The following is a 27,393-nucleotide window of genomic DNA, read 5'->3' on the forward strand; positions in this document are numbered from 1 at the left end:
GTGCACCTCCGTTTGGTGTGACTCCATAAGAAACAGGCCCTACGTTCCTCCGTGACATTTGTGCCCATCCAAGCCCCGCTGCGTGTCAGCGTGTGTCGGCGCCCGAACGCCGGCCAGCACGTGTCAGGGCGGCCGCGTCGGTGTGCGTCCCCGCGCGTGTGTGTCTGTGTGTGTGCGTGTGTCTGTGTGTGTGTGCGCGCGTGTGTGCATGTGTGTGCGCGCCGGCTGCGCTCACCCGCCCCGCCCGCCCCTCCCCGCGCCCCTCCTCCCGCCCGCGCCGCCCGCCCGCTCCCTCTCCCCGGAGTGCGCCGCTTCCAAACTTTGTCTAAACTTTCACTTTCACAGCGCGGCGGCGGCGGCGGCGGCGGCGGTGGCGGGCGAGGGCGACCGGCCGAGCGGCGGCGGCATGGAGTAGACGCGCGGCGGCGGCGGCGGCAGACGCGAGAGGCAGCGGCGAGCGCGGCGGCGGCCCGGAGCCCGCGGGGCCGAGCCTGTGAGCGCGGAGCGGCGGTGGGCCGAGCGGGGCCGCGGGCCGGGCGGGCGCCGCGCGGCGGAGGCCGGAGCAGCGGAGCCGGAGCCCGAGTGCCAGCCAGCGCGACGCCGCCTGCCGGGCCTGCCCTCGCCGCGGCCGGCCTCCGCGCTCGCGCCCGGGCGCCCAGCGATGTACTCCCCGTACTGCCTCACCCAGGTACCGGCCGCCGCCCCCGCGCCCCGGGAGGGCCGGGCCGGGGTCCCTGCAGGCACGCGGGCTGCGGGCGGGGCGCGGGGCGCTGCCCCGGGGCGCGCGGCGGGAGTGCGTGGAGAGTGGGCGAGGGGGGCGAGTGCGCGCGGCGGGGCGCGGTGGACAGCCGACCCCTACTGCTGCGCGGCGGTGCGGCGTGGTGGCAGGCGCGGGCAGGCAGGGTGACACGGCGGCAGGAGGCAGAGTGGCCCCGGGGCGCCGGGGAGCGCGGGCGGGCGGGCGGCGTTCCCTGAGCGCGGCGCGACGCAGCGGCCCCCGGGGTGGCAGTGGCGGGCGTGAGGGCGACAGCTCTGCGTGCGGCTGGGGTGCCCCGAGCGGCCCGGGCGTCTCCCCAAAGTCTTTGTTCAGGCCTCGCATGGGAGCGGGGCTGAGAAAATGGCGGGGCTCCCAAATTTCGGAGGGGCAGGGGAGGGGAGGGAGGGACGGGCGTGCTGCCAGCCCGGGCCGCGCCTCTCTGCGGATCCTGGACGTTTGCAGACGCGGCTCCCCAGCCCCAAACTTTCCTCCATGCAAACTTTACGGTCTCGGAGACCTGGACCGCCGCGGTGTGGACCTGGAATCGCCCCAGGGAATCCCTGCCCGCCACCCGCAGGCGGGAAAGGCGGGAGCATCGGTGGACACCGCAGGCCGACCCCGTTGGGATCAGCCGTCGGGTCAGCCTCTGGCACAGCAGCGCCGACCTTGGCGTGCGGCGGGAGCGCGAGCGCGAGACCGAGTCCCGCCTCCAGCGAAGTTCCCTGCGCAGTGTGTAGCGGAGGCTGAGGCCTGGAATATGCCTGGTGTGCCACCCCACTCTTCCCAGCCGTGACTCAAAGCACTGAAGGGGCACAAGCTAGCCCAGCCCAGACCTAGAGGGACCCTCACAGTGCTACCTGCAGGACCAGGCCAGGGCAGGTGACAGACTGCAAGCAGAGGGGATTTGTAGAGATTGTTTAGCCTTGCCGGCCAGTCAGGCCTATCTTTGGGAGCTCTCTAGGCTAGCCCTGAGTCTCTAATGGCACCCTCTGCTAAGCCAGGACCCTGTCAGACAAGTGTTAAATGTGCCCCACCTTAGAGTGGGAGCTCAGGTCCGTGATGCGTGTATATATATACATTGCCAGGTATGTGAGGGGCATGCCGGCACGTTTGGAAGGGCAAAAAGATATATGCAGGTCCGTGGCAGTTCCGACGACACAGCAGTCTTGTATTCCCAGGTACCAGTGTGTGTTTGTGAGTCTAGAATCTATGTGTGGCCACTGTGGGCCGATGGTGGCCAGGCTGTGGGGCACAAACACAGATGAGCAGGGGAGATGGTCTGTTTTCCAGTACATACCTCATGCAGGTGTGTGTCAGCGGAGGGGCCCATCCACGCCTGCCCCACACAGTGTGCACACATGCAGGTATCAACAGGCAATCTGACCACCACAACGGTGTGGGTCTATACCTTCAATTTGTCAGCTACGTATGTTGGGTCCCCCACAGGAGGACCTTGTCAGCTATCTAGATCAGAGCTGTGGCTACCTTCAGGGTGGCAGTTTGCTGGTCTTTGTGGCTGGTGTTTGAGGCCTCGTAGGACAAAGACCCCATACTCCAGCGGCCACCTTTTCCCCCAGGCTGCTCGCCAGCCTCCAACATAGGCTTGTCAGGCATCCGGGCTTGCACCCTCCTCACCCCAGGGGTCAAGTGAAGAACCTCCCCCTGGAGAGAAAATGCCAGCTGATACCCTGGTGACAAGGCTATGAAGGGACTGGGATGGCCCCCAGGATTGGGGTGATGGCCTAGGCTTGGCTCTGTGGCACTCCAGAAGGGAATATGGGCTCCAATCTGTGCGAGTTACATCTTGCACGCGCCAGGCTGCCTGGGAGGGGAGTGGGCACAGTCTCACCAGTCTGCCAGCCCTGCGTGGTGGGCAGGGAAACCCCTTTGCTTAGGGTCCTTGGCAGCCTTCGGTCAGCAGGGTCTGGCTGTCCCTGCCTTTCAGCCACATCTCTTTCCACAAACCTTTCTGCTGCCATAGTTCGCCTGCCGTCTTTGCTTTCCCAACCAACCTCTTTCGCTGGCTGCCTTTTTTTGTATGTTTCTCTATCTCCGCTCTTTGTCTGTTTCTTGCCATCTCTGTCCTTCTGTCCATCTAGCTGTCTGTCCCTCTGTCCCTGGCTCTGGTCTGGCGCTGGCCTCTACCTCTGCTTCCCCCATTTCACTCTCAGCCTCTCTTCCCCCCCCTCAGCCCCCTCTCCCTTTCCCTTTTTTTTTTTCCAGACTAGGATTGGCTTCAATTTTAGTCAATAAATAATTGAGCCGAACCAAGCTTGGAGCAGCAGGGCCCTGTGGGGCGGCAAGGCGAAGGGAAGTGGGGGGAATCTCCTTCTAGAAAAGAGAAACAGTGATCCATTGGTTGCTGGAGCTGCTGAAGGGCTTTATAGCAGCTGGCCTGGGGCTCAGATGGATATTAGGACTGAGGTGGACTCGGTGGGCCCCGCAACAAGCGGAGACACGTACATGTGCCGTCACCGCCAAGGGGAGGTCATAAACATTGTATTCACGTTGACGTCCACGCACACAACTCTTAACGTACACCTCAGCATACAATGGGCTGTGTGTATCTGTGTAAGCTCAGATATGAAAACTCCCTGTCATATTGCCATCAAGGCCACAAAGTGTGTGCCTGTGTTCATAACCACCAACAATACACACACCACCCCCAAGACAGGCTATGGGTGGACATGTCACAGAAACAGTGGTAGCTCTCAGAGTCATGGATTCCTCAGTACACACTCGACCACAGCAGGTGTAAATGTGCACACAAAGCCAAGGACAGACGAGCAATGGACATACGTCTTTATATGGAGTCCTGGTTTTCAAGCTGTGAGCAGAGACTCCCTAATATCCGTATAGGTACACACCCATGTCTTCCCACTCCTGGCCACAAGAACACATATGTTAGTATGTGGATGATTGTGAACACACACAAAGACACACATGGAGGTGCACAGAGAGGGTCACCCTCCGACAGGCATCTGTGTCAGTCCTCACAGAACCTTTGATTGTGCACAGATCTGTACACACTTGAAGGTGAGCTGGAGCTGCCGTATGTCTCTTTCCCACCTCTGTGGCTTTTCCTGGGTCACCGCGGCCACTCTTCTGTCCTTATAAATTATGACTCGTGCTCACATTTTGTCTTTTCATTTGTTGCTTAAGGTGGATGCCTTGCCCTGTAGCCCAGGCTGGCCTTGAACTTGCAGTGGTTATCTTGCCTCAGCTGAGTGCTGGGACAACAGGGCTGAACCACCATGTCCTATCTTGGTAGTCTTGCTTTTTTGTTTGTTTGAGACAGGCTTTCACGTAGCCCAGGCTGCCCTTGAAGTAGTTCCTTAAACTCCTGATCCTCTTGCCTCTGCCTCTCAAGAGCCTGGATGGCAGTTGTGACCACCATGCCTAGAAGTGCTGGCTTTTCTCTCTGGCTCTGCGCACACCTTTGCCCCTAACAGAAGAATGAAACAAGCCAAGTCGGGCTACTTTGGGGACTACAGTGGGGGCCTAGGAGATGTTCCAGTGCTGGATCTGGTTGAGCTCAGAGCCACGGCTTCGCTGGGTTAATACATCTCCAGAAGGAGCCTGGGTTCCTGACCTAGACATGAATGTCTCATGTACTTTCCATGGCTGCCAGATGGAGGCCGTGAGGGCAGAGGTCAAGGACTAGTCAGCAGTCGATTTACGCTCCCTCTCTGCATCTCCCAGTCCTGGAATTTAAAGCACCGGCTTTTCCTGGTCTGTGAAGTACATGTGTATCTTTTGGCCCTGTGATGTAACTCACTGCCATGCTGGGCAATGACTTGTGCTTGAGAAATGCCCCGTTGCCATATTGGTTGTCATCACCTGAGCCTTCCCAGTGTAGAGAACGATGATCATGAAGGCAAGAACACAGGAGAGCCCCTTGCCACCATGGCAATCCCAGTGTACAGCCTGGAGGAGGAAGCAAAGAATTTGGAAGGACAGGGCTCGGCTCTTTTCCTATTATTGGGGTCCTGTAGGCTGGGCAGAGTGGCAGACTTCACAGTAGGGCGAGGTGACTGGCGTGAGATGAGATGGCCTTCCCTGTCCAGTGGGAGTCAGGTGTGTGTGGACACACATTGGTCAGTATAGGCGTGGGACAAAGCATAGAGCCTCATTCATCCTGATAGTGACTTAGAGATGCCCCTCTCAGTCTGCATGGACATTGATTGTGATGGACACGCTCCCGAGAGCAGGACCCCGTGTGAACACAGGACTGAACGCAGGCTTTGTGGGGGGATGCCACATGGGAAGAATCCTGGGGTGAGCCTGCCCATGTTTTCAGCTGCTTGGATTCTCTGTCCTCCGGGGATAGGGCTGCAATTTGGGGTGCTAGAGCATTCTCCGTCAAGTTGCATTAAGGCAGGTGGAGACCCCACCTACTTTCTCCTGCTTGGTATTAGAGATACAGCTTCTGTCCCTGGTGAGATGGATGTCTCCACCGCCCTGCTGGGTCCAACAAGATGGGTGTCTCCACCGCCCTGCTGGGTCCAACAAGATGGGTGTCTCCACCGCCCTGCTGGGTCCAACAAGAGGGGTGTCTCCACCGCCCTGCTGGGTCCAACAAGAGGGGTGTTGCTACTCTCCTGTTTCCAAAGTCTTGGATGTGGAGTTGGAGGTTGAAGGGATGACTGATAGACAGACAGGGTTCTCAAGATTCCAGTAAATGATCAGCAGGCTGGGTGGTTTTGCAGCCACCATGTCCTCGTGGACCCTGTATGCGCCCTTGTGTGTTCCTTTCCATTTGTCTTTGAGGGTCTATTGATGGGTGCTACCTGCATTTCACTCAAAGGACAGTCGCACCTTCTTTTATGTGTTTAGTGATGGTGTAGTTGGGGTGTGCCTTGCCATGCACGGCCGTGCCGCTGTGGCGTGGTCTTGCCCAGCTCTTTGATAGCGCTGGGCCTGTTACTTTCACCGTTCTTTTGCCTGTGCTTCAGAGTGGCGTGACTTGTAGATCCCACCTACAACAATGGGCTGGCCTGTGTCTTTCTGGAAGGATAGCGGTCACATGAATAAATGTGTATTCATAGGTCACACGTGTGTTAGCATGTATATGCCAGGATGTGTCTCTGTGTGCCGACACCCCCCCGCCCCATGTCATTGTGCATCTCTGACTTGTCCCTGTGACTGTGGTGTATCACCACATGGTCTTTCTCTCAGGCATTCCTTGGCTTCTAGACATCATGTATGATGTCCATGGTGTGTTCTCTCCCCCCCTCCACTGAGCAGCTGGAAGCAGGCTGGCCTCTCGTCCTTCCCATGAGTTTGTGTGACCATGGTGGCCCTGCTGAGCTTCTGCCTGTTGTGGACAGGAGCTCATTGTGTGGGCAAGGTGCGGTGTGCCGGGGCAGCCCATAGACCTCCCTCTGTCTGCTCAGTGCACATTGATTTTGGCTTCTGCCTGTGGCTGCCCAGGCCTGGCCAGCTGGGTGTATAACTGTCTCTGTGGTCCTGAGTTCACTGTTCCTATGGTCCTCAGCACCCCCATTGCTAGGCTTGCCCTGGGGTCCATAGCCCAGAGCCCCTTGATATCCCTGGGAGGCTCTGAGGGCTCCGATTTGGAAACTGAGGTCCCCTTTCCTTCCCCCTTTCTCTAGCTCTATCCTCTCTCCCTCCTCCTCTCCTCCCCCTCCCGCTCCCTCTCTCCCTCTCTCTCCTGCCAAACGCGTCTTGGCTCTCTCTGAATATCTCTCCTCCTCGATTTTTGGCTCCAGCTCTGGGCTCACTCACTAAAGGAAGAAGGGCTAGCTCCCCACCCCCCACCCCTTCCTCAACACCTCCCCCTCCTCAGGAGCCCCTCTGAGGGCGGGAGCAGCCTCTAGCAGGGGCCTGGGCCCCAGAGTAGGCTTGGCCAAGGGGGGCCCAGGCCCAGAGGGTGAAGGGATGAGGGGGATTGGGCCTGGCAGCCTTAGGGGACAGTGGGCAGGGTGACTATGTTGCCAGGCTGAGCAGGCGGGCAGGGAGGGGTCAGGGGCACAGAGCTGGGGTGTCTGGCTTCTGGTGGGGCTGGCAGGCCTCTGTGAGGCGCAGCTGTGCCCAGAACTCAGAGTTGCGTTTGCCACCACTACCGATGTGGCTGCGCCAGCTAGAGAGGGGAGGTGGGTATCGGGCACTGCGGCTCTGCGCAGCCAATCAGAAGCTGGGTTGCACTGGGGAGCTTTCTACCCACTAAACCCTACCCTGAGGGGAGCTTGGGGTAGTGGCCAGTAGTGGGCAGGGGTCAGTGCCCACCTCCATTGCCGGGACCCAGCTCCGTCTGCTGGAGCGGATGCCAGCATTCCTAGTATAGGTTGACCAGAGCGGGGTCTGTCTGTCCCCACCTGAATCTGTAAGCCAAGCTGGAGGAAGGGACCATTCTGAGGTGCAGTCAGCGCCATGTCTCGAGAGGCGACTTTCAGTCTGAAGGGCAGGGGAGAGGGGCACGAATCATCCAGGTGGGTCCAGGGAAATATCAGCTTCGATGCAGTCATCTGGCGGGGGAGTTGGTTCTGAGTCCATTTCATCCAAAGTCATACACTCTCTGGCACAGGCGGCCAAAGAGAATCACATTGGCAGTCCAAACCTCCCTGTATCAGGCACAAACATGTGTGCACACGCACACACACAGACGTGTACATACAAAGAGACTCCCCCCTCAGACACCTACAGATACCCAGCCGCACCCCAGCATATCAGTGCGCATGGCAGGCAGAGAGCCACGTGTGGGTGGAGATGCACGGGGACTCACAGTCACACAACCACACGCCATGAAGCACAGACCGGACCACCACCACCAACACACAGGAGCACATGGAACCCACAAACACATGCACACAGTGTCACTACACACACGAGAACACCCCCCGCCCCTGCACCAAACACAGGAACAGGCCTGAGCACACACGTGCAATATAGCATACTCGTGGAAACATGGGCACATATCCCTCAACCCAGCGTTTCCAGAGTGATTTTACCTAACAGGGAATGTCTGGAAATGTATTTGCTTGGCACACGTGAAGGGATGTCACAGGCAATAGGTGGGTGGAAGCCAGAGAAATTGTACAGGTCACCCCACTACAATGAACAATCCAGCCCCAGATACCAGCGGTGCTAAGGTCTGAAACAGCCTCGCAAATACATTCGGTAACAAACGCACACATATGACTAATACGCATCTCTAGTACGTCTGTACATGTAAGACAAAAGGCTGGATGGCAAAGGGTCACACACAGACCTGGACATTGTCCCATGTGCTGCCACACATGTGTGAACGCAGGCAGAGTGATATCCATAGATTAGCTTGCACTCGGCCACAGCCAGGCCATGTTAGAAATAAGAGCACCTTATGGGGAGCCATGTCACTGGCTGACTGAGCCACTTGGGCAACCCTGGCCTGTCCTGGAGCCCAGGCTCTCTCTCTGGCCTAGCTTGTGGGACATGTCCATCTGAGCCCAGGACATGGGTTTCTGGACCCAGCAGCTGAGGTCCCTCCCTTCACTGCCCAGCAGTAGAGAACAGGAAATGGGACAAAGCTAAATTTGAGACCTCATCTTTGCGGGGCTCTAACAGTTGGCCTTCATTCCTTTGCAGTGCTGGACTAGAACCTGGGGCCCATGAGTGCTACTGCTGAGCTATGCTGAGCTATGCTGAGCTGTGCCCTCACGCCAACCCTTTACCTTTAGTTCTTCACTTCTGACCCTGAGAAAAGAGAAGAAAGTCATAGGTGGTCGAATAGCAGGGAGAGGGAGTCTTCTGTCGAGGGACAGCAAATTGCGTATCTGTCCTAAAAACCATGCTGACATTAAGTGTGTACACAGGCCTCGCTGTGTCGGGTCCTGAGCTAGGCACCCCTGAGCACATCTCCTCCTATTCGTCTGTGTCAGGCAGGCTGTCTATTAGCAGAGAGCTGTAGAGCTGGCTTTCTAGGTTGGAATCCCGGCTGTTAGCCTAGGCTCTCACTAGCTGTGTGACCTCAGACAGATCACCCAGCCTTTTTGGGTTTTATTTAGAAAGCAGGGTTTTGGCTAGCATGGGGGTTAACCCTGCCTTGTAAAAAATATTTCTTCATTTTATGTGTATGAGTGTTTTGCCTGTATAGATGCTTGTGTACCACATCTGCTCCTGATACCTAAGAGGAAATAGGCCAGAAGGTGTTGGATCCTCTAGCACTGGAGCTAGGGATGGTTGCAAGCCACTGTGCGGATGCTGGGAACTGAACCTTGGTCTTCTGCCAGAGCAGTTATTAAGCCAACTCTCCAGCTTATGGGGGTGAACCCCTTTAATCCTAGTACTTGGGAGGCTGAAGCCGAAGGATCAAGAGTTCTAGACCAACTTGATTTAAATAGCCCAGCCCTGTCTCAAAAATAACGTTTCCTTTGTTTTTTATTTGTTTGTTTGTTTTGTTTTTACTGAGCATGGTGGCTTGCCTTTAAGTCCCAGCACTTCAGAGGCAGAGGCGGAAAGGTCTCAACCCAATCATCTTAGCATAGTGTACATGGTAAGGTCCAGGCTAGTCAAGGTTACATAATGAGACCTTGTCTCAACCATAATAATAATAGTAATAATAATAATAAAGCAAAAATAAAAAAGAATGTAAAAGAGAAGAAAAAGCAGAGCTGTAGCTTGCAGAAAATGTTCTAAAATTGAACGGGGATGTGGACATGGGCACTTGATTTTATATACGACAAAATGGGATCCAGAGAAGCATGCCTAGTGCTAGGGTCAAAGGCAGGAGGCCATGTGGTCTCTGCTGGTTTCTGATCTCAACTCCGGGAGTCCTGGGGATGAGGCAGCTCTATAGCCATTTCCTTGGTCTTTCCCTAATTCCTACAGTCACGAGATTTAGAGTCCTCAGCCTCAGTCCTGGCTGCACCTTCCTTATTCTGACCTTTAAGGTCTTCTATTTAGTGCTCATAAGAAAGGTGGTCTTCCATGCTTGCACCCCACGGTCAGGCCCCTCAGCATAGCAGGCCCACTGCCCATTCCCATACCCTGCTGGGCACCCAACTGGAGCCTGCATGTTAGGGGTGCAGCCGGGGGGCCTTTGCATTCCTTGACAAATATTTGCCAGGCACCTCCCGGGTGCCAGGCCCAGTTCTAAGCCCTGGGGGCTCGGCATGGTGCAGAACCAGCAAAGGTGCCAGCCCTGGTGGGAAGGCAGACAGTGAGCCCGATAAACAAGGGTGTGTCCCGTCCTTGGGACTGTGCTGGGTGCTGTGGGAAAGAGCTCAGCAGGGCCCTCAGAGTGTAGGCAGCTGCAGGATTAGCAGAGGGGGCCTGGGTACCCACTTCTTCTACCCTCGGTCACCCTTTCTTTCTCAGACTGGAAGTGTGGGGGTAAAGGGTGCAGGGCTCAGTTTGGGCCTCAACATCTGTCCAAAACCCGAAACTGATCGCCTCTCTGTAACCGCCCTCTCTGCCTCTCTGATATAACATATGTGTTCACCTAAGACCTGGAGACATAATGACTGTGCCTTCTCCTGTACAGAATCTGGGCCTGGACAGGCACTGAAATTCTCGACCATGGCACTCTGAGCCAGAGGGCGGGGTGGGGGCAACTGGTAGCCCAGAGACGCACTTCCACCTGGAGCCCTAGATTTAGCTCCTGGGGGTGGGCCTGGTTTATTTTTACCTCTGCCTGTCACCCTGGCAGCACCAGGCTACACCATCTTTGCAGAGTCTTGGGGTCCTGCCATACTTTGGGGGGAACCTGGCTTTGAATGCTGGGCCTCCAACTCTCACTGGACCACCAGACCCCCAATATTCATAAAGTTCCTGAATCAAGGGCGCTAGGCTGGGGACCTAGGACGGGATCAGTGCTACAGGCTGGCAGCTACCATACCCAGCCTGGTGGCATTTGGTTTGGCCCCCTGCCTGCCCCACCCCCACCCTGTGCCTGGGCAGAGCCGAGCGGCTGCTAGTGCCAGTCTCCATTTCGGAGTTTGCAGTGGGGGGGCATGCTGGGCATCTCCAGTCCCCTGCCTGTCCCGTGCAGCCTGAGGCCTGTTCTCCCCCATGCCTACTCATTGGAAGGGCTTGGGGCTGCTTTGCCTGCTGCCCCTTTGCAGCCTGGAACTTGGCGAGGATGTCTGCCTGGCTTCCATCTTTCCTTAGTGCTCTTTCTCTCTCTTCATCCTTCTCTGCTTGCTATGGCTCACCATTCCTGGCATCACCTACCTCCCCCTCCCGTAGGCGCCAACTTCACTTCCAACCCTGCCATTGTTGGCTCTCCCAGCCTTCTCTGCCGCCTAGGGCTGGGACCAAAAATGGGGGTTTGGGAGGTGTGGGCATCGGGGGCTTGCTGGTTGCTTATCTGCATGTCTGGAATGGGCATGTTCTCTAAGCCAGTTGGCTGACCTGCCTCTTCATTTAGCCTCAAGGTGGGCAGAGCTAGGCTTCGGCAAAAGCAGGGATTCTTTCATTTCTGAAAGCCCCTAGGCCTTGTGCTGGCCTCTGGACATCCAGGAGAGCAGTGTGGCCGTTATCTGCATGCCAGGTGTGGGCAGGCAAAAGCAAGACTTCACGGATGGGATACCCACACCCTTCCCCTTAAGTTTCTCCCAGCACTACTGGAGTTCTGCTGCTGCCGTTCCCTAGAGCTGCGATGGGGCTGACCAAGCCTGGTATTGGGCACTTGTGCCCCCAGAGGGACAAGGGACTTTGGAGGAACCGGTTTACTGCCCCCCCCTCCCCCAAGCCCGCTGCCCGAGTCTCTCTGCACTAAACAAAGTTTGCTAAGTAACTTCAAATGTTATTTGAGGACGGCCTGGCCTCAGCCCAAGGCGGCCCTGTGGAAACTTGTTTTTCGCTGCCGAGGCTGCAAGTATCAAAGACACACTTTCGGATGAGGGGGGTGTGCTTCCATGCCTCTCCCCCTCTGCAGCAGGGGCTGGCCCCGAACGGACACTCAGAGCAGACACACTCAGGACACACGTACCTTCCTGGGACATGCACACCATAGACAGCAACAAGCCTGCCATAACATGCAACACACACTGATGGAGGCCTGAACCATGTGTGCCTTTTATGCAACACAGCGTAGAGAGCCCCTAGCCCATGTCCCCAGAATTCTTCCAGCTGGTGAGACTTTTGTCCTTAGTGCCTGTCACACAGTTCATATGCTCAGAGTAGTTTTTTATTTTGGGTTCCTGGATATACTTGGATAAATCTCTTCAGCCTCAGTTTCCCTACCCATACAGGGAAGCTGGCCAGTGGGAGAAACTGAATCCCACACTGGTTAGAATTCCTAGGTTGTAACTAGAATTCCTTGGTCTGGCTGCTTTTTGGCTGTGTTTGGAGTGCCTGGTCTATCCTGAAGGGTTGAGCCCTGAGCTCAGCTCTGAGCATGGGGCCTGTTGTATGAATGGCACTTACAGGAAGTGGCTGGCATTGTGACTGTGTGACATGGTGTGTACTGGCCCCACCTGGAGGCCCTAACACCTGCAGACCCATATCTTCCAAGCCCCCCCCCCCAGTAGCCTGTGGCAACTTTGCCGACATGATCCCCTCTAGCCTTTGGCTTTCATTCTTTCTCTTTCTTTCCATTTTCCCAGTGCTGGAGAATTTAATCTAGGGCCCAAGCAAGCAAGTGCCCCACCACTGAGCTGCACCCCAGCTTTTTTTATTCTGCCCCTTCCTGTCTCAGTCTGTGTCCTCTGTCCTCCAATTCCTTTTCTTTCTTCTCCAGGTCTCCATGCCTTCTGCTAGGTCAGAAAAAGAGAGAAATGTTTACAGGACATTTGTCCCTCACAGAAGCCAGCCAGGCCTCAGGTCCTCTATTCATTGAGGGCTCCAGTCACTCCCTTGGGGCTGGGGGTCACTGAAATCCCAACAAGGACTGAGCTCTTAAGCGGACACAGTGGGGGGTGCTTTGTTACTCCATCATCTGTCTCCTCTGAGGGTAGCGAACTGATGGACCCCCTGGAATATAACAGAAAAAACAAGATTTGAGGGTACAGTGGGATACCACCCCCCACACACCACGAGAGCTTACCACCCCCACTGTCACATAAATCCTCACTGAGGTGGTTAGGGTCTCCCAGCCCCAGCCACTGCTCATCTCCACTCATAGGCAATGCCCGCAACACCCGCCACCCGCAGTCTGTCGCGCGGTGACAGCCTGTCACAGGCACTGCCGCACACCGGCACAATCTGTCGTCCACGCACAGTCTCACACACAACCTGTCACACACACACACACATACACACACACACACACACACAGCGGCACAGTCACACAGCCAGCCTCATGCGATCACACCAAGCGTCACAGCTTGTCACAGACATAGATTCCTCACAATCAAAATAACAGCTACAGACCCATCTCCAGAGCAGTTAGTTCCCAGGGCCGGCGGGCCTGCAGAGGTACCTGTGACCCGCCACCTTCCTAACACGGGGCAGCTATGAGTAGCCTGTTTATAGAAAAGAAAATAGAGGCCAACAGGCCAGGTACCCTATGGGGCTGGGGAGCAGTTAACCAGGTCACCTCACCTTTCCTGTCCCCCCAGACTTGACTCCTCCTCCCTAGGAATTCCAGGTGTCCCAAAGCCAGGCTATGAAGTAGAACCTGTGACTCTTGCTTAAGGGTCATTAAACTGTCGGTAGCTGGGGCAAATTGAAGTGAACCTCTGACCCAGATGCTCTCTGGTCCCAAATGGTGCTCTGGTGGGCACCGGAATCCTATGGAGTTCTATGCATGATGTGTGCCTGTAATCCCAACACTCAGGAGGCAGAGGCTGAGGCTGGAGGATCGCTGAAAGTTTGAGGCCAGCCTGATATTCATAGTTTCAGACTAGGCTGGCCTAGAGTGAGAACCTTGTTTCAAAAATCCAAACCAGGAAACCCAACCAATCACCTCCCAACCGAGAAAGACAACCGTAGCAACACAAAAAGCCATTAGGCAATGTAGGGCTATCGGAGGCTACTGTGTGTACCATGGGCACCGAGTTGTGGGTCTGATGTGTGTCTGTATAATGGTAAGACTATCGTGGCCATGTGGTCTGCAGTGGTGGCAGTCTGTGGTCCTGGGGGTGGGGGTTTCCAGCTGGTAGATTCAGGTCTGGCAGCAAGGCTTCAGTGCCTGCCCTGTACACGTGGCTGGAATGGCACTGTGGCTTCTAGGTCTCACCCCTGTGCCAGGCCAGGCCCCAGCATCTCCAGGCATCTGCACCTCTACCCCCCCCCCGGGCATTCCAGGGCGCTTCATCCTCCTTTTAGCCGCCTTCTTTAGCTTTCCCCTTCTTTGTTCCACCCCCGCCCGCTCTCGGGGCTTCCCCCATTGGAATTGCCTCAGCCAAAACCAACACTGCTCCAACGACAACCCTCCGAAGTCTGCAGGGTGAGGGCCCTGCCCCTTGGCCCACTCGGAGCCCAGCTCCCAGCTCCTCTGGGTGGCAACAGCAACCAGGATACACGTGGCCATGGCTGCAGCTTGGGCGTAGGATGTAGTGGGGGGGGGCGCCTGCAATGTAGACTCCTGAGATACCTCAGTAAAGCTTTGAGGGAAGTGCACACACCTAAACAGGATCCAGCGGTGAGGATCCCACAAGAGTCCCTAGTCACCTCGGATCAGGATCTTAATCTTCTTCACTTGTCTAGGTCTACCACCCCAGAAAGGCTGCAGGGGGCACACATACTCCTAAAGAAGCCCGGTTGGGCCTCGGAGCCCCGACACTCAGTCCCTCCCCTGCGCATGCCGAGATGAGGGAATCCTAGCACGTGTACTTAGCATGGAGGTTCCTGACTCAGGTGGTCTGTGTGTTTGCAAGATCCTCTAGTGCCCACGCTTGTGGCTCCAAGCACACTGGCACGCAGCATTTCCTCAGCCTGCACACGAGTGTGTTTCACGTGAACTACACACCTGCCAGACTGCCCAGGGCACCTGGTTCCAAAGCCTTATTCAGGCTGTTGGGGGAAAGCGGCCTGTAGGAGAGGGCTAATATTCATTCTCTCTCTCTCTCTCTCTCTCTCTCTCTCTCTCTCTCTCAAGAACATCCGCTCCCTCAAACGCCCTGGGGGCACAGGTGAGTTGCCTCAGAAGGCTGCTGCCCAGTGGCGCTCCTGCCTGTGCAGAATTAATATTTGCAATTTTACCTTTTATATATATTTTAGTAAGAACTACTCCCCCTCGCCCTTCCCACTCCCTGTGTGCTTGGACATTCCACACCCCACTAGGCTCCGAACCGAACCTGCAAAACCTTTCTCTCTCTCTCTCTCTCTCTCTCTCTCTCTCTCTCTCTCTCTCTCTCTCTGCATGTCAGGGACATGAGGCTAAAGCGGGGCTCCATTGAGGATGCCCCACGTTGTTAAAGGCCGAGTTTGGATTGGGCTGCATGTTTGGATCCTTAGGGCCCTCCCCAAACACTATCCCTGTAGTGGGTGCTGGAGACCAGGGGATGTGCATGCGCTCTCTCTCTCTCTCTCTCTCTCTCTCCCTCCCTCCCTCCCTCCCTCCCCCCTCCCTCTCCTCTCTACCTCAATTCACAAAGAGGACATTTAATGTCCCCAACACCCACCCTTGCTAAATTGCCACCCGCCAGCAGAGTCCAGTGTGACCACTGGGGCTGTGTGCTTTCAAGTGCTTCGGGTGCGTCCAGCCGGCCCGGAGTGCCGGACTTCCGAGACCCTATGGGACTGGCTCAGAAGGAGCGCAGTGAGGACTCCCCAGAGAGCCCCGACGTCCTGTCACTGCTGCCCTTTGTGATCTTAAGTCCCCTCTCCAGTCCATTAGACCCCATCACGTGCCTGCACGCAGCCCCAGCTCTATGCTCCCCGTAGGTGCCGCCACCCGCTCACGGGTGCCTTCCGTAGTAGCCCCACGGGTGTTCTCTTGGCACCGCAGCGTGTGGCATTCGCCCGGACCCGCTGCCGCCCCTGGCTAAAGACTCAGCAGGGGACAAGTGTGGGTGGGGATGGTGATGAGGTCTCCCGAGGGCCCTGGCTGGAGGAGCAAGAGCAGCGCCGACTGACTCTCGCCCCTGGCACCTGGCAGCGTCCTAACTGCACGGCGGTTCTGCCTAGAGGGACGGCGGGGTCGTGCGGGCCATAGCGGGCATCGCGCACCGAGGCAAAAAGGCGGGAGTGGGCGTCGAGGCCCCGCAGAGCAACGCGCCTGTGGCACTGTGGCCGCGGAGGACTGGAGTGGGTCTTGCCGACACCTTGTCTCGCGGGCAGTGAAGGGGGCTAGTGTGAAAGGGACCACAGGCACCGCACACCTGACCATTTACACCCGCTAAGCACTCGCTGGGGTTGGCGCAGGGAGCCCGTGTCTTCCATGAAGCCCCGCGTGCGCAGGCGTATCCCGGCTTCTGACTCAGGAACTACCCACGCGACCCCACGTTGGGTGCCTCGAGGGTCCCCTCCAGGGTGCAGGGTGCTGTCTAGGGCTGCTTTGCCTCAGTTTCTCCGCTGGCGTTCAGCCTATGGGAGAGAGCGGGGTTGTGGCAGAAGCGCTCTGGACTCAGCGCGGCGCCTGCTGCTGGGGTGTTTTTTCCTGAGAGGTTCAAAAGCCCGGCGTCCGCAAGGACGTCAGTCGGGTCCAACAGCCCTGCGGCCCCAGGAGCCCGGCGACCCTCCCGAAGCTGCCGATTTGTAGGGAGCATTGGCGAGGAAATATCCCGAGAGATTTTTGTTCCAGTGCTTGGCTGGGGTTGGGGGCGTTTGGCCTTCAAGGAGCGTGGGGAAGAAATATGACCAAGTGGCAGAAAATGCGCTTCCACCTCTCCTTTGCTTTCAGGTGCGGGAATCGAGTTGCTTTGTCCAGCCTGGTTTTTGTTGTCCTTTGTTTTGTGTTGTTTAAAGAAAAAAAAATAACAAAAATCACCCTAATTTTAATTTTTTATTTTGTCCCCATGAGCAACATGGTTTTGTCTCTTGGGGCTGGCTTCTTGAATTTAGGGAGCCAGAGCTACCAGCTCTGTCGGGAGACTTCGTGTCAGGGCAGGAAGAGGGAAAAGTGGGGGAAAGTGGGGGAAGAACCTGTACCGATTTTGCTGAACCTCTTGGAGAAGGGAGCTGGTGTAGGCTAATGCCCAGAGTCAGAGCCACCCCCAGGTGTCCCGAGAAGCCGCCTGCGGAACTCTCAGGCGCTACTGGAGCAACCTTCTGAACTACTTCAGTGCGCTTTAATGGTGGGTTCATTTTGTTCCCCAATTGTATGTGACTCAACTCGCTCCCAGTTGCTCCCTGCGGGGAGGTGACCCTGGGCAGTGGTTAACACCTAGGCTTGCACCGTGGACTGTGGACCCCAAGACGACCCACCTGAGCAGCAAACTTCTACCCTACTTGGAACGCCCCGGCCACACTTAGCGCCTTAGCGTCTTATTATTGTTCAGGTTCCCTTCCTCCGCACTTAATTTTTTCCATATAAAGTTTTATTACTACTTTTTTAAGTGCAAAACTGAGGCTGAGTGGTAGAAACAGAAAGAAAAGAAGAAAAGGAAAATGCGTGAAAAATGCGGTGACCTCCGACGGTGGGGCTGCAGCATCCCCAGGCTCTGTCTTTGTGCTCTGTGGCCGATTTCCCTGGTAGACCCAAGCATGGGGGTGCCCTCCACTGAAAAGGCGCTATTTTGATTTTAATAATAATAAAAAAAAGCCCTGTGTTTCATTTAGGAGTGCATTTTTGTGCTGCCCCTGTAGACAGAGCCCGGTTTGCCACGGCCCGAGTCTGTAATCAGAGAGAAATACCAGCTTTGTTGGGGGTTAGACTGTATCATTGGCTAATGTAGTGGTTTAAAAAAAAATAATGCTAAGCATTGGAATAATTAAAGCGTGAGGAATAACTCATGTCTTCTCTCTCCTCTCCATTCAGCATCCTCTTATTTAAAGACCGAAAGAGCGCTTTTTAGGCCAGCCAACCTAGTTAGTTTTAATTCCCGCTCTTTCCCTCCTTACTGCCTTCTCTGGAACTCAACTGATTCGAAAATCCCCTGACTGGTAGAAAGTGGGAAACTTGCTGCCGGGAGGCCGTTCTCCCAGAGTTAGAGACGATTCTCCCCCTGCCCCTGGGCCCTGACCTGCTGCCTGGTTTGCAGTACGTAGAGCCCGGTTTTAAAAGAGAAAGGAAGAAAGGAGCAGGGCTCTGGTACCCATGCCAGTGAGGGCACCTTTCCCAGGCTTCTGGCCGGCTTAGGGAGAGTCAGCCCGGGGATAGGGAAGTAGCTTCACTGTATTTTGCTGGGTTTTGTTTTGTTTTGTTTGAGACAGTGTCTCACTGTGTCCCTCTGGCTGTCCTGGAGGTCACTTGTCTAGACCCTGCTGGTCTTGAACACTCAGAGATCTGCCCACCTTTTCCTGCTCTGTTACCCCAGAAAGGACCAAGTGTTTTTAAAAATTGCCCTAGGGGATGACTTATTTCAATTTAAGCTATATAATTCCTTTCCCCAGCCCGCGTGCAAAGGGAAAGTGTGGTTCTGGAGAGCTGCCTCGGCAGTCCTGTGCCCTTGGAGGTCCTGTGCCCTTTCTAGGGGAGATATCTGTCTGTTTGGGCTGGACCTGGCATCTCGTCTTTAGGCAGCACAAATGCTGCTACACATAGGCATAGGCCTGGGTTCCAGAGGAAGAGTGCTCAGGGACTGGCACTGCCCAGAGAGATGTGGGAATCCCGATGGGGTTGTAAATAGGGCTGTGGAGGTTTGCCCTGGGCCTTTGCCCCCAAGAGTTGCTGGGACCACTGAGAAGTAAAGGGCCAGTGGTGTATTGGGGAGGAGAAGGAGGGAAGTGGGCAGGAAGAGATGGTGGGGGCTTATCCCACAGAGTGTCTGCAAGCTGCAACCGAGTTATTTATTATTTACTTATTTGCTTCAGGTGTCTTTAATTAAATGTGTTTCTCCATTTTCCTGGTTATTTGCTGCTCAGACTTTTCAACCCTCCCTTGCATCCATCTTTTTACATAAGCAGAAACTTTTTTTTACTCCTTAGAGAGATATCGTGGGAGGTATTTTGCCTTCAGTGCTTTCTCTTTCCTGTTTTTTTTAAAATTTAATTTTAAAATTATAAAGTAAATTTAGTGCTAGTGAAAGTGGAGGGTGGGGAGCCAGCTGGGTCTAGTGAAAGGGGAGGCAGACATGAAGAGTTCAGCCTTCCTCAGGGGCAGACTGGTCTCAGAACCCCAAGTTAGCCTGCAGCTGCCTGCTTCTCCCTTGGCCTGTTCCTCCTGTGTCCTGTTCCGTTCATCTCCTGGCAGGAATCTGGTGGGTAGTCATGGGCACCGATTGCCCTAGAGAGTGTTCATTCACACCTAGGAGCTTCCTGAGACACATTCCCTTTGCTTCCAGGCAGGGCCAGAGGAAGGGCCTTGCTCCCCAGTCGCTGAGGCCCTTGGCTTTTGGCTCCGTGGGTCCTGTCTGCCCCCCCCCCCCCCATGTGCTGCTAGTTTGCTGAACTGCTGCACAGTTGGATGCCCTGTTGATGGGATCAGTGTTGGGCAGACACACAGAGAAAGACTCTCTCCCCTGCGTTATTGAGGAGGAGAGGGGCTTCTATTCACCGCACTTTCTGGGGTCACATGAGCACACACACTGGTCTCTGGTCTCCAAGGTGCGTGCACACACAAATGTTCACACTGAGGCCTTTGGCTTGGGCAGAACTATTCTTAAGGATTCCTAAATTATGGAAACTCTATAGCTTGGAATGTTAAGGCCTGTTCAGTAACACTGAAAATGTTTCTTTCTTAACCTGGGTGGAGTTGCATGGGTGTGTTCTCTTTGTGGAAAGGTACGGAGGAGCGATGCACTCATAATGTGAGCATTCTTTATATACAGCGGCTTCTACTAAAAATTTTGTTTTAAAAAAAAAGAAAGAAAAAAAAGAAAGAAATTCTGGGCTCCAAAGGTAAAGGAAAGGCCACCCATTACACACTTAAAATTCAAATTTAAATAAAAATGTGCCCCAGCTTGCTTTACGCAGTTCTTCTTGATAGGAATGGTGGGAAGGCTTGTAAAAATTAGTGGGCTGATAAAGAAATTAAACAACCCCCCCAAACAAAACTCCAAAGCCTGTGGTCCATATTGAGGAGGGCCTGCAGGCCGCCTGAAGACTTAGGTATAGAAGATTTCTTCTCAGAACCAGAGGGTGAAAGTAGGACCTTCCTTGCCAGTTACATTTTGCTGTCAACATCTGGAAAGCAAAATTGCAGCTGTTCTCCCTGCCCCCTCCATTACCACCTCTTTTTTTTTCTGCACTTAAATTTTTTGTGTGCTTGCCATCCATACTTCAGTTTTCTATAGTGTAAAAACATCTTCACGGCTGTGTTCAAATTGAATTTTTAGATTTGGACTTTTTAAAGAGCGTGCATCTTTTAGTCTGACGGTATAATTTTTGGAGCACTGTGTTTGAACAGGCCAATGATAGTAGCCACCGTTTGCCTTCCCTCTCTCTGCTGTCAGCTCTGGCTAGAAGCGCGAGGAGGGAGGACTCCTAGCCGCCCAGGACAGGCTCCCTCTTTTTGCCTCTGTGCTTCTTGGGCAGGTAGTGACTGCATCGCCCTCCACCCCCCACAGCCCTTCTGCGGTGTTTTTGTTTTCTCTTTGCCCCCCAAAAATATTTGAACCAAAAAGCCTCTCTTTTTTTTCCTCCACCCACAGCAAACTGAAAGGACTAGTGAACCGTGATTCAACAGAGTGAGGGCGCCTCTTTTCTTCCTTAGCATTAATTAACTCAAGTTCGTTAGGACGTTGGGTCTGTCGCCCACAGTTTTCTCTTGTGTGTGCTGAATCGGGTCATAGAGGGAGACTTCCCGTGCAAACAGTTTGTGTTGGAGCTGGAGGACGCAGAGGGGGAGAGAGGGTGAGAAAGAAAGGGAGCCCGGGAGGGAATGAGCGGGAGGCAGAGGGTGGGCACTGTCCGAAATCCTCCAGGCCCTGGTGCCAGCCTTTTTCTGCAGGGGCTAGGCACCGGGGAAATGAGGAATCTAGGGTTTTCTTGGCGGTGATCCTGGCCATAAAATAATTGGGGAGCAGTATATTTTGAGGGATTAGAATATGTCTGAAACTGAACATTTGGGGGTAAGCTGTTTGCCCAGGCAGAGTCGGCCCAGCTTTCCCAGAACCCTTGAGCAGTGAAAACCCCAGAGCTGGGGCTCTGCCTGTTGCTGCAGCAAGTAAAGAAAGAGGCTCCCTTAGGGCCGAGGGTGCCACGGTGCAGGCTGGCTGGGTACAGGGATCTAGAGAGGCCTGGCGCCCCTCTCCCCTCAGAGAAGCAAAAATCAAAATGGGGTGGAGTGGATCCTGACTGAGCTCTTGGGGGTCAGGGTGTCTGGGAGTGCAGGTTGTGTGCTTGAATTTGGGGGTGTTGAAGGAGGGGCCTGCTGTTGCAGCACCTATAGGCAGCTCCAGCATTGCCCTGGCCCCGGCCTCCCTAACCCGGCAGATGCTTTTTTCTTGTTCTGGAAGCAAAGACCTCACCTAGGGCAGCCCCCTTCTTTTCCTTCTCTCCTCTTTTGTCAGTTTTTCTGTTCTTTAGAGAAAGTTGTGAAGCTGGTCTGTGTGGTTCCTCCCTTTTCCTGGGCCCTGGGCCACTGTGGAGTGACACTTTCAAAGCCAACCAGGTGGGTGAGGCGCCACACAACCTTGGCCCCTGAAGCCTTTGGCCATCACCTATCCTGCTGGTCTTTGAAAGGCCCTCGTCCCCACTCAGCCCATTGACTAGGGAGGAGAGCGGTCTGGCCTTCCCAGCATTTACTTGTATTTGGTGACACGGAAGTTTCAAGCTAAATAATGAATTAAAGACTAGGGTTTTGTTTCCTATTCCCCATAGAAGACAAGATGAAAGTAAACAATCTCCAGAGGCACTGGAGAGAATAGATCATCTCCTCTAACACCCCCATCCCTATCCTAGCTTGTTCTGTGCCAAGAGGGTGAGGGGAGATGTGCCTGGAGCAGGGGAGCCTTCCAGCCAGGAACGAGGCTGCTTGTTGGCCCGGTCCCAGGCCACAGCTCCCGATTTGTAGCAAGGAGGAGAAAAGGCAGTGTGTGGGGGCGCCCAGGGGCATTTTACAGGAGTATTATGTGGCCTGGTTCTGAGACAGACCCCAGGAGAGACCCAGCTCTGGTGTGGGCAAATCCATCGTCTTGCCCAAGGACGATTTTTCACACAAACCCGGCGGTGGTGGCTGCTGTTCCTGAACGGAGGCCCAAATCAGCCAAAACCCGCTTTGTCCAAATTATCGGGAGCCTCCTCGGAAAGTGCATTTTCCGGTTTCCATTCCTAGGTTTCCAGACTCTTGGATAGTTTCACTGAGCAGCAGAGCCTCTTTCTGCCTCCCCCAGAGAGGGAGGTCCCACCCACCCCTAGGACAAGCAGCCAGGTCTCTTCCTTTGCTGCGGCCTGAGGTCCACAGTGTCTGCCCACGGCCTCTCCTAGCCTTCTAAGGGAGGAGCACAGATCTGACAAGATGAGAGGTGTGTGTGTGTGTGTGTGTGTGTGTGTGTGTGTGGTGGTAGTGGTTGTGGTTATGTATGAAGCTGTCCCCTTTCAGCCCAGACCCAGGCAGAAGTATAAATGCCAGGAATTAGGCAAACTCGCTGGGTCTCTATTTCTGGCCTTTCTAATTTCCTACGCCTTTCCTTACCTACTCTGCAGATATGCAGTAGGAAAATGGACCCTGGACTATCTGATGCTTTCTCCTTAGAGCACAGTCATGGGCTTAAACTGTGAGTGCTTAACAAGTGTGGGCCATGGTGCCCAGGGTCTAAGAGAATATTCTAGGCCCAGAAGCCAGCAGTTTGGGGACAAATAAGATTTTGTTTTTAAAGGTAAAGAGACCCACCCATGGCTGGGTGTTTGAAATAAGGCCTCTTGTGCTTATTAGCTTCACTACTGGGAGGCAAAGGCCAGCTACAAAATCTGTATCAGTTTGGGGAAATTGTTTTGTTTCCTGGAAGGATTTTTAATATTGTACATGTAAGTAAAGGACTGGGTGTGTTCTCTATTTTCCTCAAATAACCCACAAGGCCTCAGCTCACAGGACTGCTCTGAGAGCCTCATGGTTTCCACCCCTGGAAGCCACCATTTTTCTCAGTTTTCTTTCTCTTTTCCTCTTGTCTTGGGGCCCTTCTCTATTTTCTTGCTGATTCGTTCTTTCATTCTTTCTCTTTGTCTCGGACTGTCCTGCAGCTTCCAGCCAGCTCTGTGCTCTGGGTTTGCCCTCTGCCTCTCTTGCTTTTCCTCTGCTTGAATTTCTGTTTCTGTGGCCTGCTTAATCTTTGGGGTGGGGTGGGGGCGACACATCTCTCTCCGTGGTGGCTGGACGGGCATCAGAGCCCCATCTCAATAGAAACTCCTGTGTTTTCACCAAGTTTTATCTTCTCAAAAGTAAGAGAGACCTTTCTTTCATGAACTTAAAATTTTCTCTTCCAAAAACCAAAAATCCATGTTGATTTCGAAAGTGTAATCTCTGGTGTCTTGACTTCTCTTGCAAATGGAGAAAGTACTTTCCAAATTCCCCCTTCCCTCTATTCTTCCCCTGTTGCTCTAAGCATTCCTGCTTCCTTTCCCTTTGGTTGATTTCTTTCTTTCTTCCTTTCTTCTCTTCCCCAGCAATCTGTAGGTTCCCACATTTGCTCTTCCAACCCTTGAACCATCGTTTCTACTTGAAATCAGACCTGGAAGCATCTTAAATCATCCATAATTTTCCAGTCTTGGCTTGAGTTTGGCGCATCAGGGTGCAGGAGTGTGACCTCCAGACGGAGGGTGGGACGGGAAAGGAAGGAGTTGGGACAGGGACAGGTAATCTTCCAAAGGGTGCCTAGATTGTTTCCTAGGGAAAAGGGGAAGGATCTCTTTTGTTTGGGGGTCTAGGGGCATGCCCACAGACACACACACACACACACACACACACACACACACACACCCCACACGGAGAAAAAAGAGCCGTTTTTTCTACTGGGATGGCCTGCTTACCGGAAGCCAGCGTGTTCTGCTGGCAAAGTCACAGCAGGCTGGAGATGCTGCCCAATGACCTTCTGCTTACCTTCAAGGTTATAGCCCCCAGCTAGGAGAAAGACAGTTGGCAATTGTTCTCCCTTCCAGATTCACGAGGAAGGGCCTGTTGCTGTCCTGCCAGTCTCTGGGGCTTCCTGCAGACGTTCCTTGGTGCTGTCACTCTCATCAGCTCACCACCCAGGGACCTTTGACTCTTTCCTTCCTCAGTTCTGCAGAGACTGGCTCTCACACTGTCCCTAACATCTGTGGATTTTCTACTAGCCATGGAACTGTCGCCACCCAACCCAGACTTTCAACTGGGTTGTTCCACCACACTGTAGTCCTGAAAAGGAACAGACCAGGATTTGCCACGGAACAATATTGGCCATTTTCTTTTTAATATTTAAATCATAATCAGAATAGCAGCAACATCCCCACCACCCTTTGGACCGCCAAATACAAACTCACTTGCAGCATTTATGACCTCATCTTGACTTTAGAAACTGAAATTGGTTCCTCAAGGTGGAGAAGGCAGTGTTCATTCGGTCCCTTATGTCACTAGGCGCTAAGCTAGCATCCTTGACTGGTTGGACCAAAGCCTGTTATTCACAGGACGTGAATTATTGAACACCACCCTAAGAGGCCTGTCTGTGATGGCACCTGCCTCCTGCACTGTTCTCTCTAACTGCGTCTCTCGGGTCAGCTGTGAACTCACTATGCTGGAGTTGGCCATTTAGGGTTTGGGGTCCCAGGTGCTGGATGGTACCTCCCATTGTGTGTGTGGGGGTCTTTTGTTTTGGCACAGTCCAGGCGTTCTTCCAGGAGCCTCTTTGCCATTGAACAGAAGGCCACAGAGCACAGGGTTTCAGCTGCTGAGGAAAGGGGCATGAGTGAGCAGTGACCTTTTTCCCTTTGCCAACTTAGGGTTGAGCCTACAGAGAGGGTGGCTGTGGGGACTGAGCACTGGTCACTCGGCAGTCTGGCAGTCTGTTGATATCCTACCTTGGCTCTCCCTTTCATTTCCTGACTTCCTTTTGCTTTCCCAGAGGCCTAACACAGCTGCCCAGAGCGCTTACTGGAGAGTCCTCCTGGAGGTGCCCCCCCACCAGGAAGTGCCTAGTTGGGGACCTGGAGAAAGGACTTTGGCATCACCTCTCATGCCTCTGGTTCCCGAAGGCTCTTGCCTTCTGTTTTGCCATATCTTTTCTCAAGTCTTCTCTCTATCCTGGCTTCTCGGGTTTATATGCTTTTGCACCTTGCATTTTAGTCTGATATGAGGGACAGGTAAGAAAGCTACCCCGGGGGCGGCGTGAGTAGCCAGGGCAGATGTGGAGGAGGGAGGAATTGCAGAGGGTGGGAGGTGGGGGTGCCGAGGGGAAGTAGTGCCGGTCTTTCTGCCTCTGTCACTTCTCCCAGGGGCTGGCTGTTGTGTTTGTAGCTGCGTGTGGTGCTTGCCAGAGGAGCGCTGTGACAGGAGGCTATTTTAATAAACTTGCAGCTTCACGAGCCGAGCTGCATTGCGTTGGCATCTCCCATCACCACTAATGGAGTGTGCGTGGCTGGGTGTGGGCCGAGGGAGGCTGTGAGCTTACTGGGGGTTGAGGGGAAGGCAAGGAGGTGCAGGGTTCCACGTCCCCTTGTTTGGGAGTGCTCCTGAGTCCTACAGGCTGCAGAGTCTGAGGGACCAAGAGGTGGCAACACCCAGCCAACATTCTGTGCTGTGCTGTTGGCACGGACACTTTCCGAGCTGAGCTCTTTCTTCTATTCAGAGTTCTGTAGGCTGGTGCACAAAGTGGAGGAGAAAATGTCCACTCGCCCCACTGTGCTCCATTAAAAAAAAAAACCTAAAAAAAAATCTAGAACCAGAGAGTGTGCTGGCCTGAGAGAAAGACTGAAAGCAGAACCCAGAGAAGGCGCAGCTGCTTCCCCAAGGCCTTCTGGGGCTCCCGCCCAGCCGCCAGCCCGCCAGGAGTCAGGCCTTTATTTATTTATTTTCTGGCTTAAAAAAAAGTCCGCGTCTTCCTCAATCCTAGTGTTCCCACCCCCCAAGTTTGCTGGGTGGCTGCTGCCAAACAGACCCAAGTGGGCGCCTGGGATGAAAAATTCATAACTGCTGGACTTTGCTTTTGCTTGTTCATTAGACGTGAACTTGTCGATTGGGCAAATTGTTTTTGGTCTCCAACTGCGGGGGGGGGGGGGGGGGGGGGCTCTCCCCACCCTCTCAGCTAGCCCAGCTCCCTCCTCCCCTTGGACTCTGCCATTGGCTGCACGAGGATGCCTCTTTGCCAAATAGGTGGATTCCCCCCCCCCCAATCTCTTTCGGGCTCTCTCTCTCTCTCTCTCTCTCCTCCCTCTCCCCATCTCTCTCCTCTCTCTCCTCTCTCTCTCTCTCTCTCTCTCTCTCTCTCTCTCTCTTTCCCCCCCTCCCTCCCTCTCTCTCCCTCTCTCCCTCGCTCTTTCTCTCTCCTTTCCTCTGGCTGTCTCCCTCCCCCTCTTTTACTGACTTGGCACACACAAATGGATGGGGATTGAGCATGAACGGGGAGGGGGGAGTTTGGGAGAAAAAAGAAGCCACAACCCCCCACCCTAGCGGTGCTGGTGCACACACACCCTCTCCTCTCCCGCGCGCGCGCGCTCGCGCGCTCACATGCGCACCGTCGCACACCCCATCCCATCCCCGTCTTCCTGAGATCCACGCTCTCTCCCTCCCCCTCTTCCTTCCCTCCCTCCCTGGCTCCCTCTCTCCCTTTTGCTGCGTCTGCCAGCAACGGTCTGCAGCCGGTCAGAACTCGTCCTCTTCCCGAGAATCTGCGAGCTCCCCCTCTTCCTCTGGTCGGGTGGAGGGAGCAGCTCGAAGTTTACACCCTTGTGCCGCTGCCAAAGCCGAAAGCCTTTTCTTCAGCTGCTGCTTTTTCCCTCCTGGTTTTTGTTTTTGTTTTTCGGGGGTGGGGGTGGGGTAGGGTACGTTGTCGTGGGTGAACGTGGGGTGGTGGTGGTAGGAGGTTGGTTTTGATCTTTAATTTTGCATATTTTTTGCTCTTTTATTTTAAAATGCAAGAGGATGCACAGGGGAAGAAATTGAAACAATTTGTTGGCTTTTGTTTACCTGGTGTGTGTAAGAAGCCACCTCGCTCCCTCTCTGCTCACCATCCCTGACCTTTCTTTCTTTTTACTCCTTAAAAAAATTAATTTCCCCCTCTGTGCAATGGAGCGTGGGGGGTGGAGGGGGAAGGGTTTGAGAATCCACCCAAGCCCGGCCCCTATTCCCCAGAACACCAATAATAACCCCCTTTAAAACATTTACCTTCCTCCCCTGCTCCTCCTCCTCCCCTAGTCCCACCGCCCCAACTCATAACTCTGTTGAGTCCAGAATCTCAGAATCAGGCGTTGGCTTTGCCGGGTGCTTCACATCAATGGTAATTATTTGATTTTTTCCAGCTTTATTTTTGTAAAAAGAAATCAATTATTATTTAAACTTCAAACAAGCAAACAAGCAAAAAAAAAAAACAAAAACAAAAACAAAACAAAAGGAAAAAAAACTGAGAGAGCCCAGCCCTCTGCCACCTGATTGAGGGTGAAGGGGTTGTGGGAGATTGGGGAAGGGGCCGCAAGACGACCCATGTAGCTTTTAACCCTAATGTGGCTGAGAAAAGCACCTTATTTGGGCTAACAAGAAGTGTTTTGTTCATTATTACTGTGATTAACGTTAGTATCGGTGC

The 27,393-nt window shown here is 54.3% G+C and overlaps 1 protein-coding gene across 5 annotated transcripts in view; it reads left to right on the forward strand.

Annotated features, from left to right (window-relative positions):
* Positions 1-429: 429 nt before the first annotated feature.
* Nfix (nuclear factor I X) overlaps positions 430-27,393 on the forward strand; it is a 94,610-nt gene continuing 67,646 nt past the window's right edge. For 2 of the 5 annotated variants that reach the window (XM_041649548.1, XM_041649551.1), the window contains exon 1: positions 430-688. In XM_041649548.1, the coding sequence (XP_041505482.1) occupies positions 662-688 (27 nt within the window). In that variant the 5' untranslated portion in view covers positions 430-661. Of the gene's footprint in view, positions 689-26,642; positions 27,091-27,393 lie in introns of those variants that run through there. The other 3 variants (XM_041649554.1, XM_041649552.1, XM_041649550.1) reach the window with 2 other exon arrangements.

This window comes from Microtus oregoni, unplaced genomic scaffold, assembly GCF_018167655.1.
Source record: "Microtus oregoni isolate MIOR12 unplaced genomic scaffold, Mior012 000004F_ref0000308, whole genome shotgun sequence".
NCBI lineage: Eukaryota > Metazoa > Chordata > Mammalia > Rodentia > Cricetidae > Microtus > Microtus oregoni.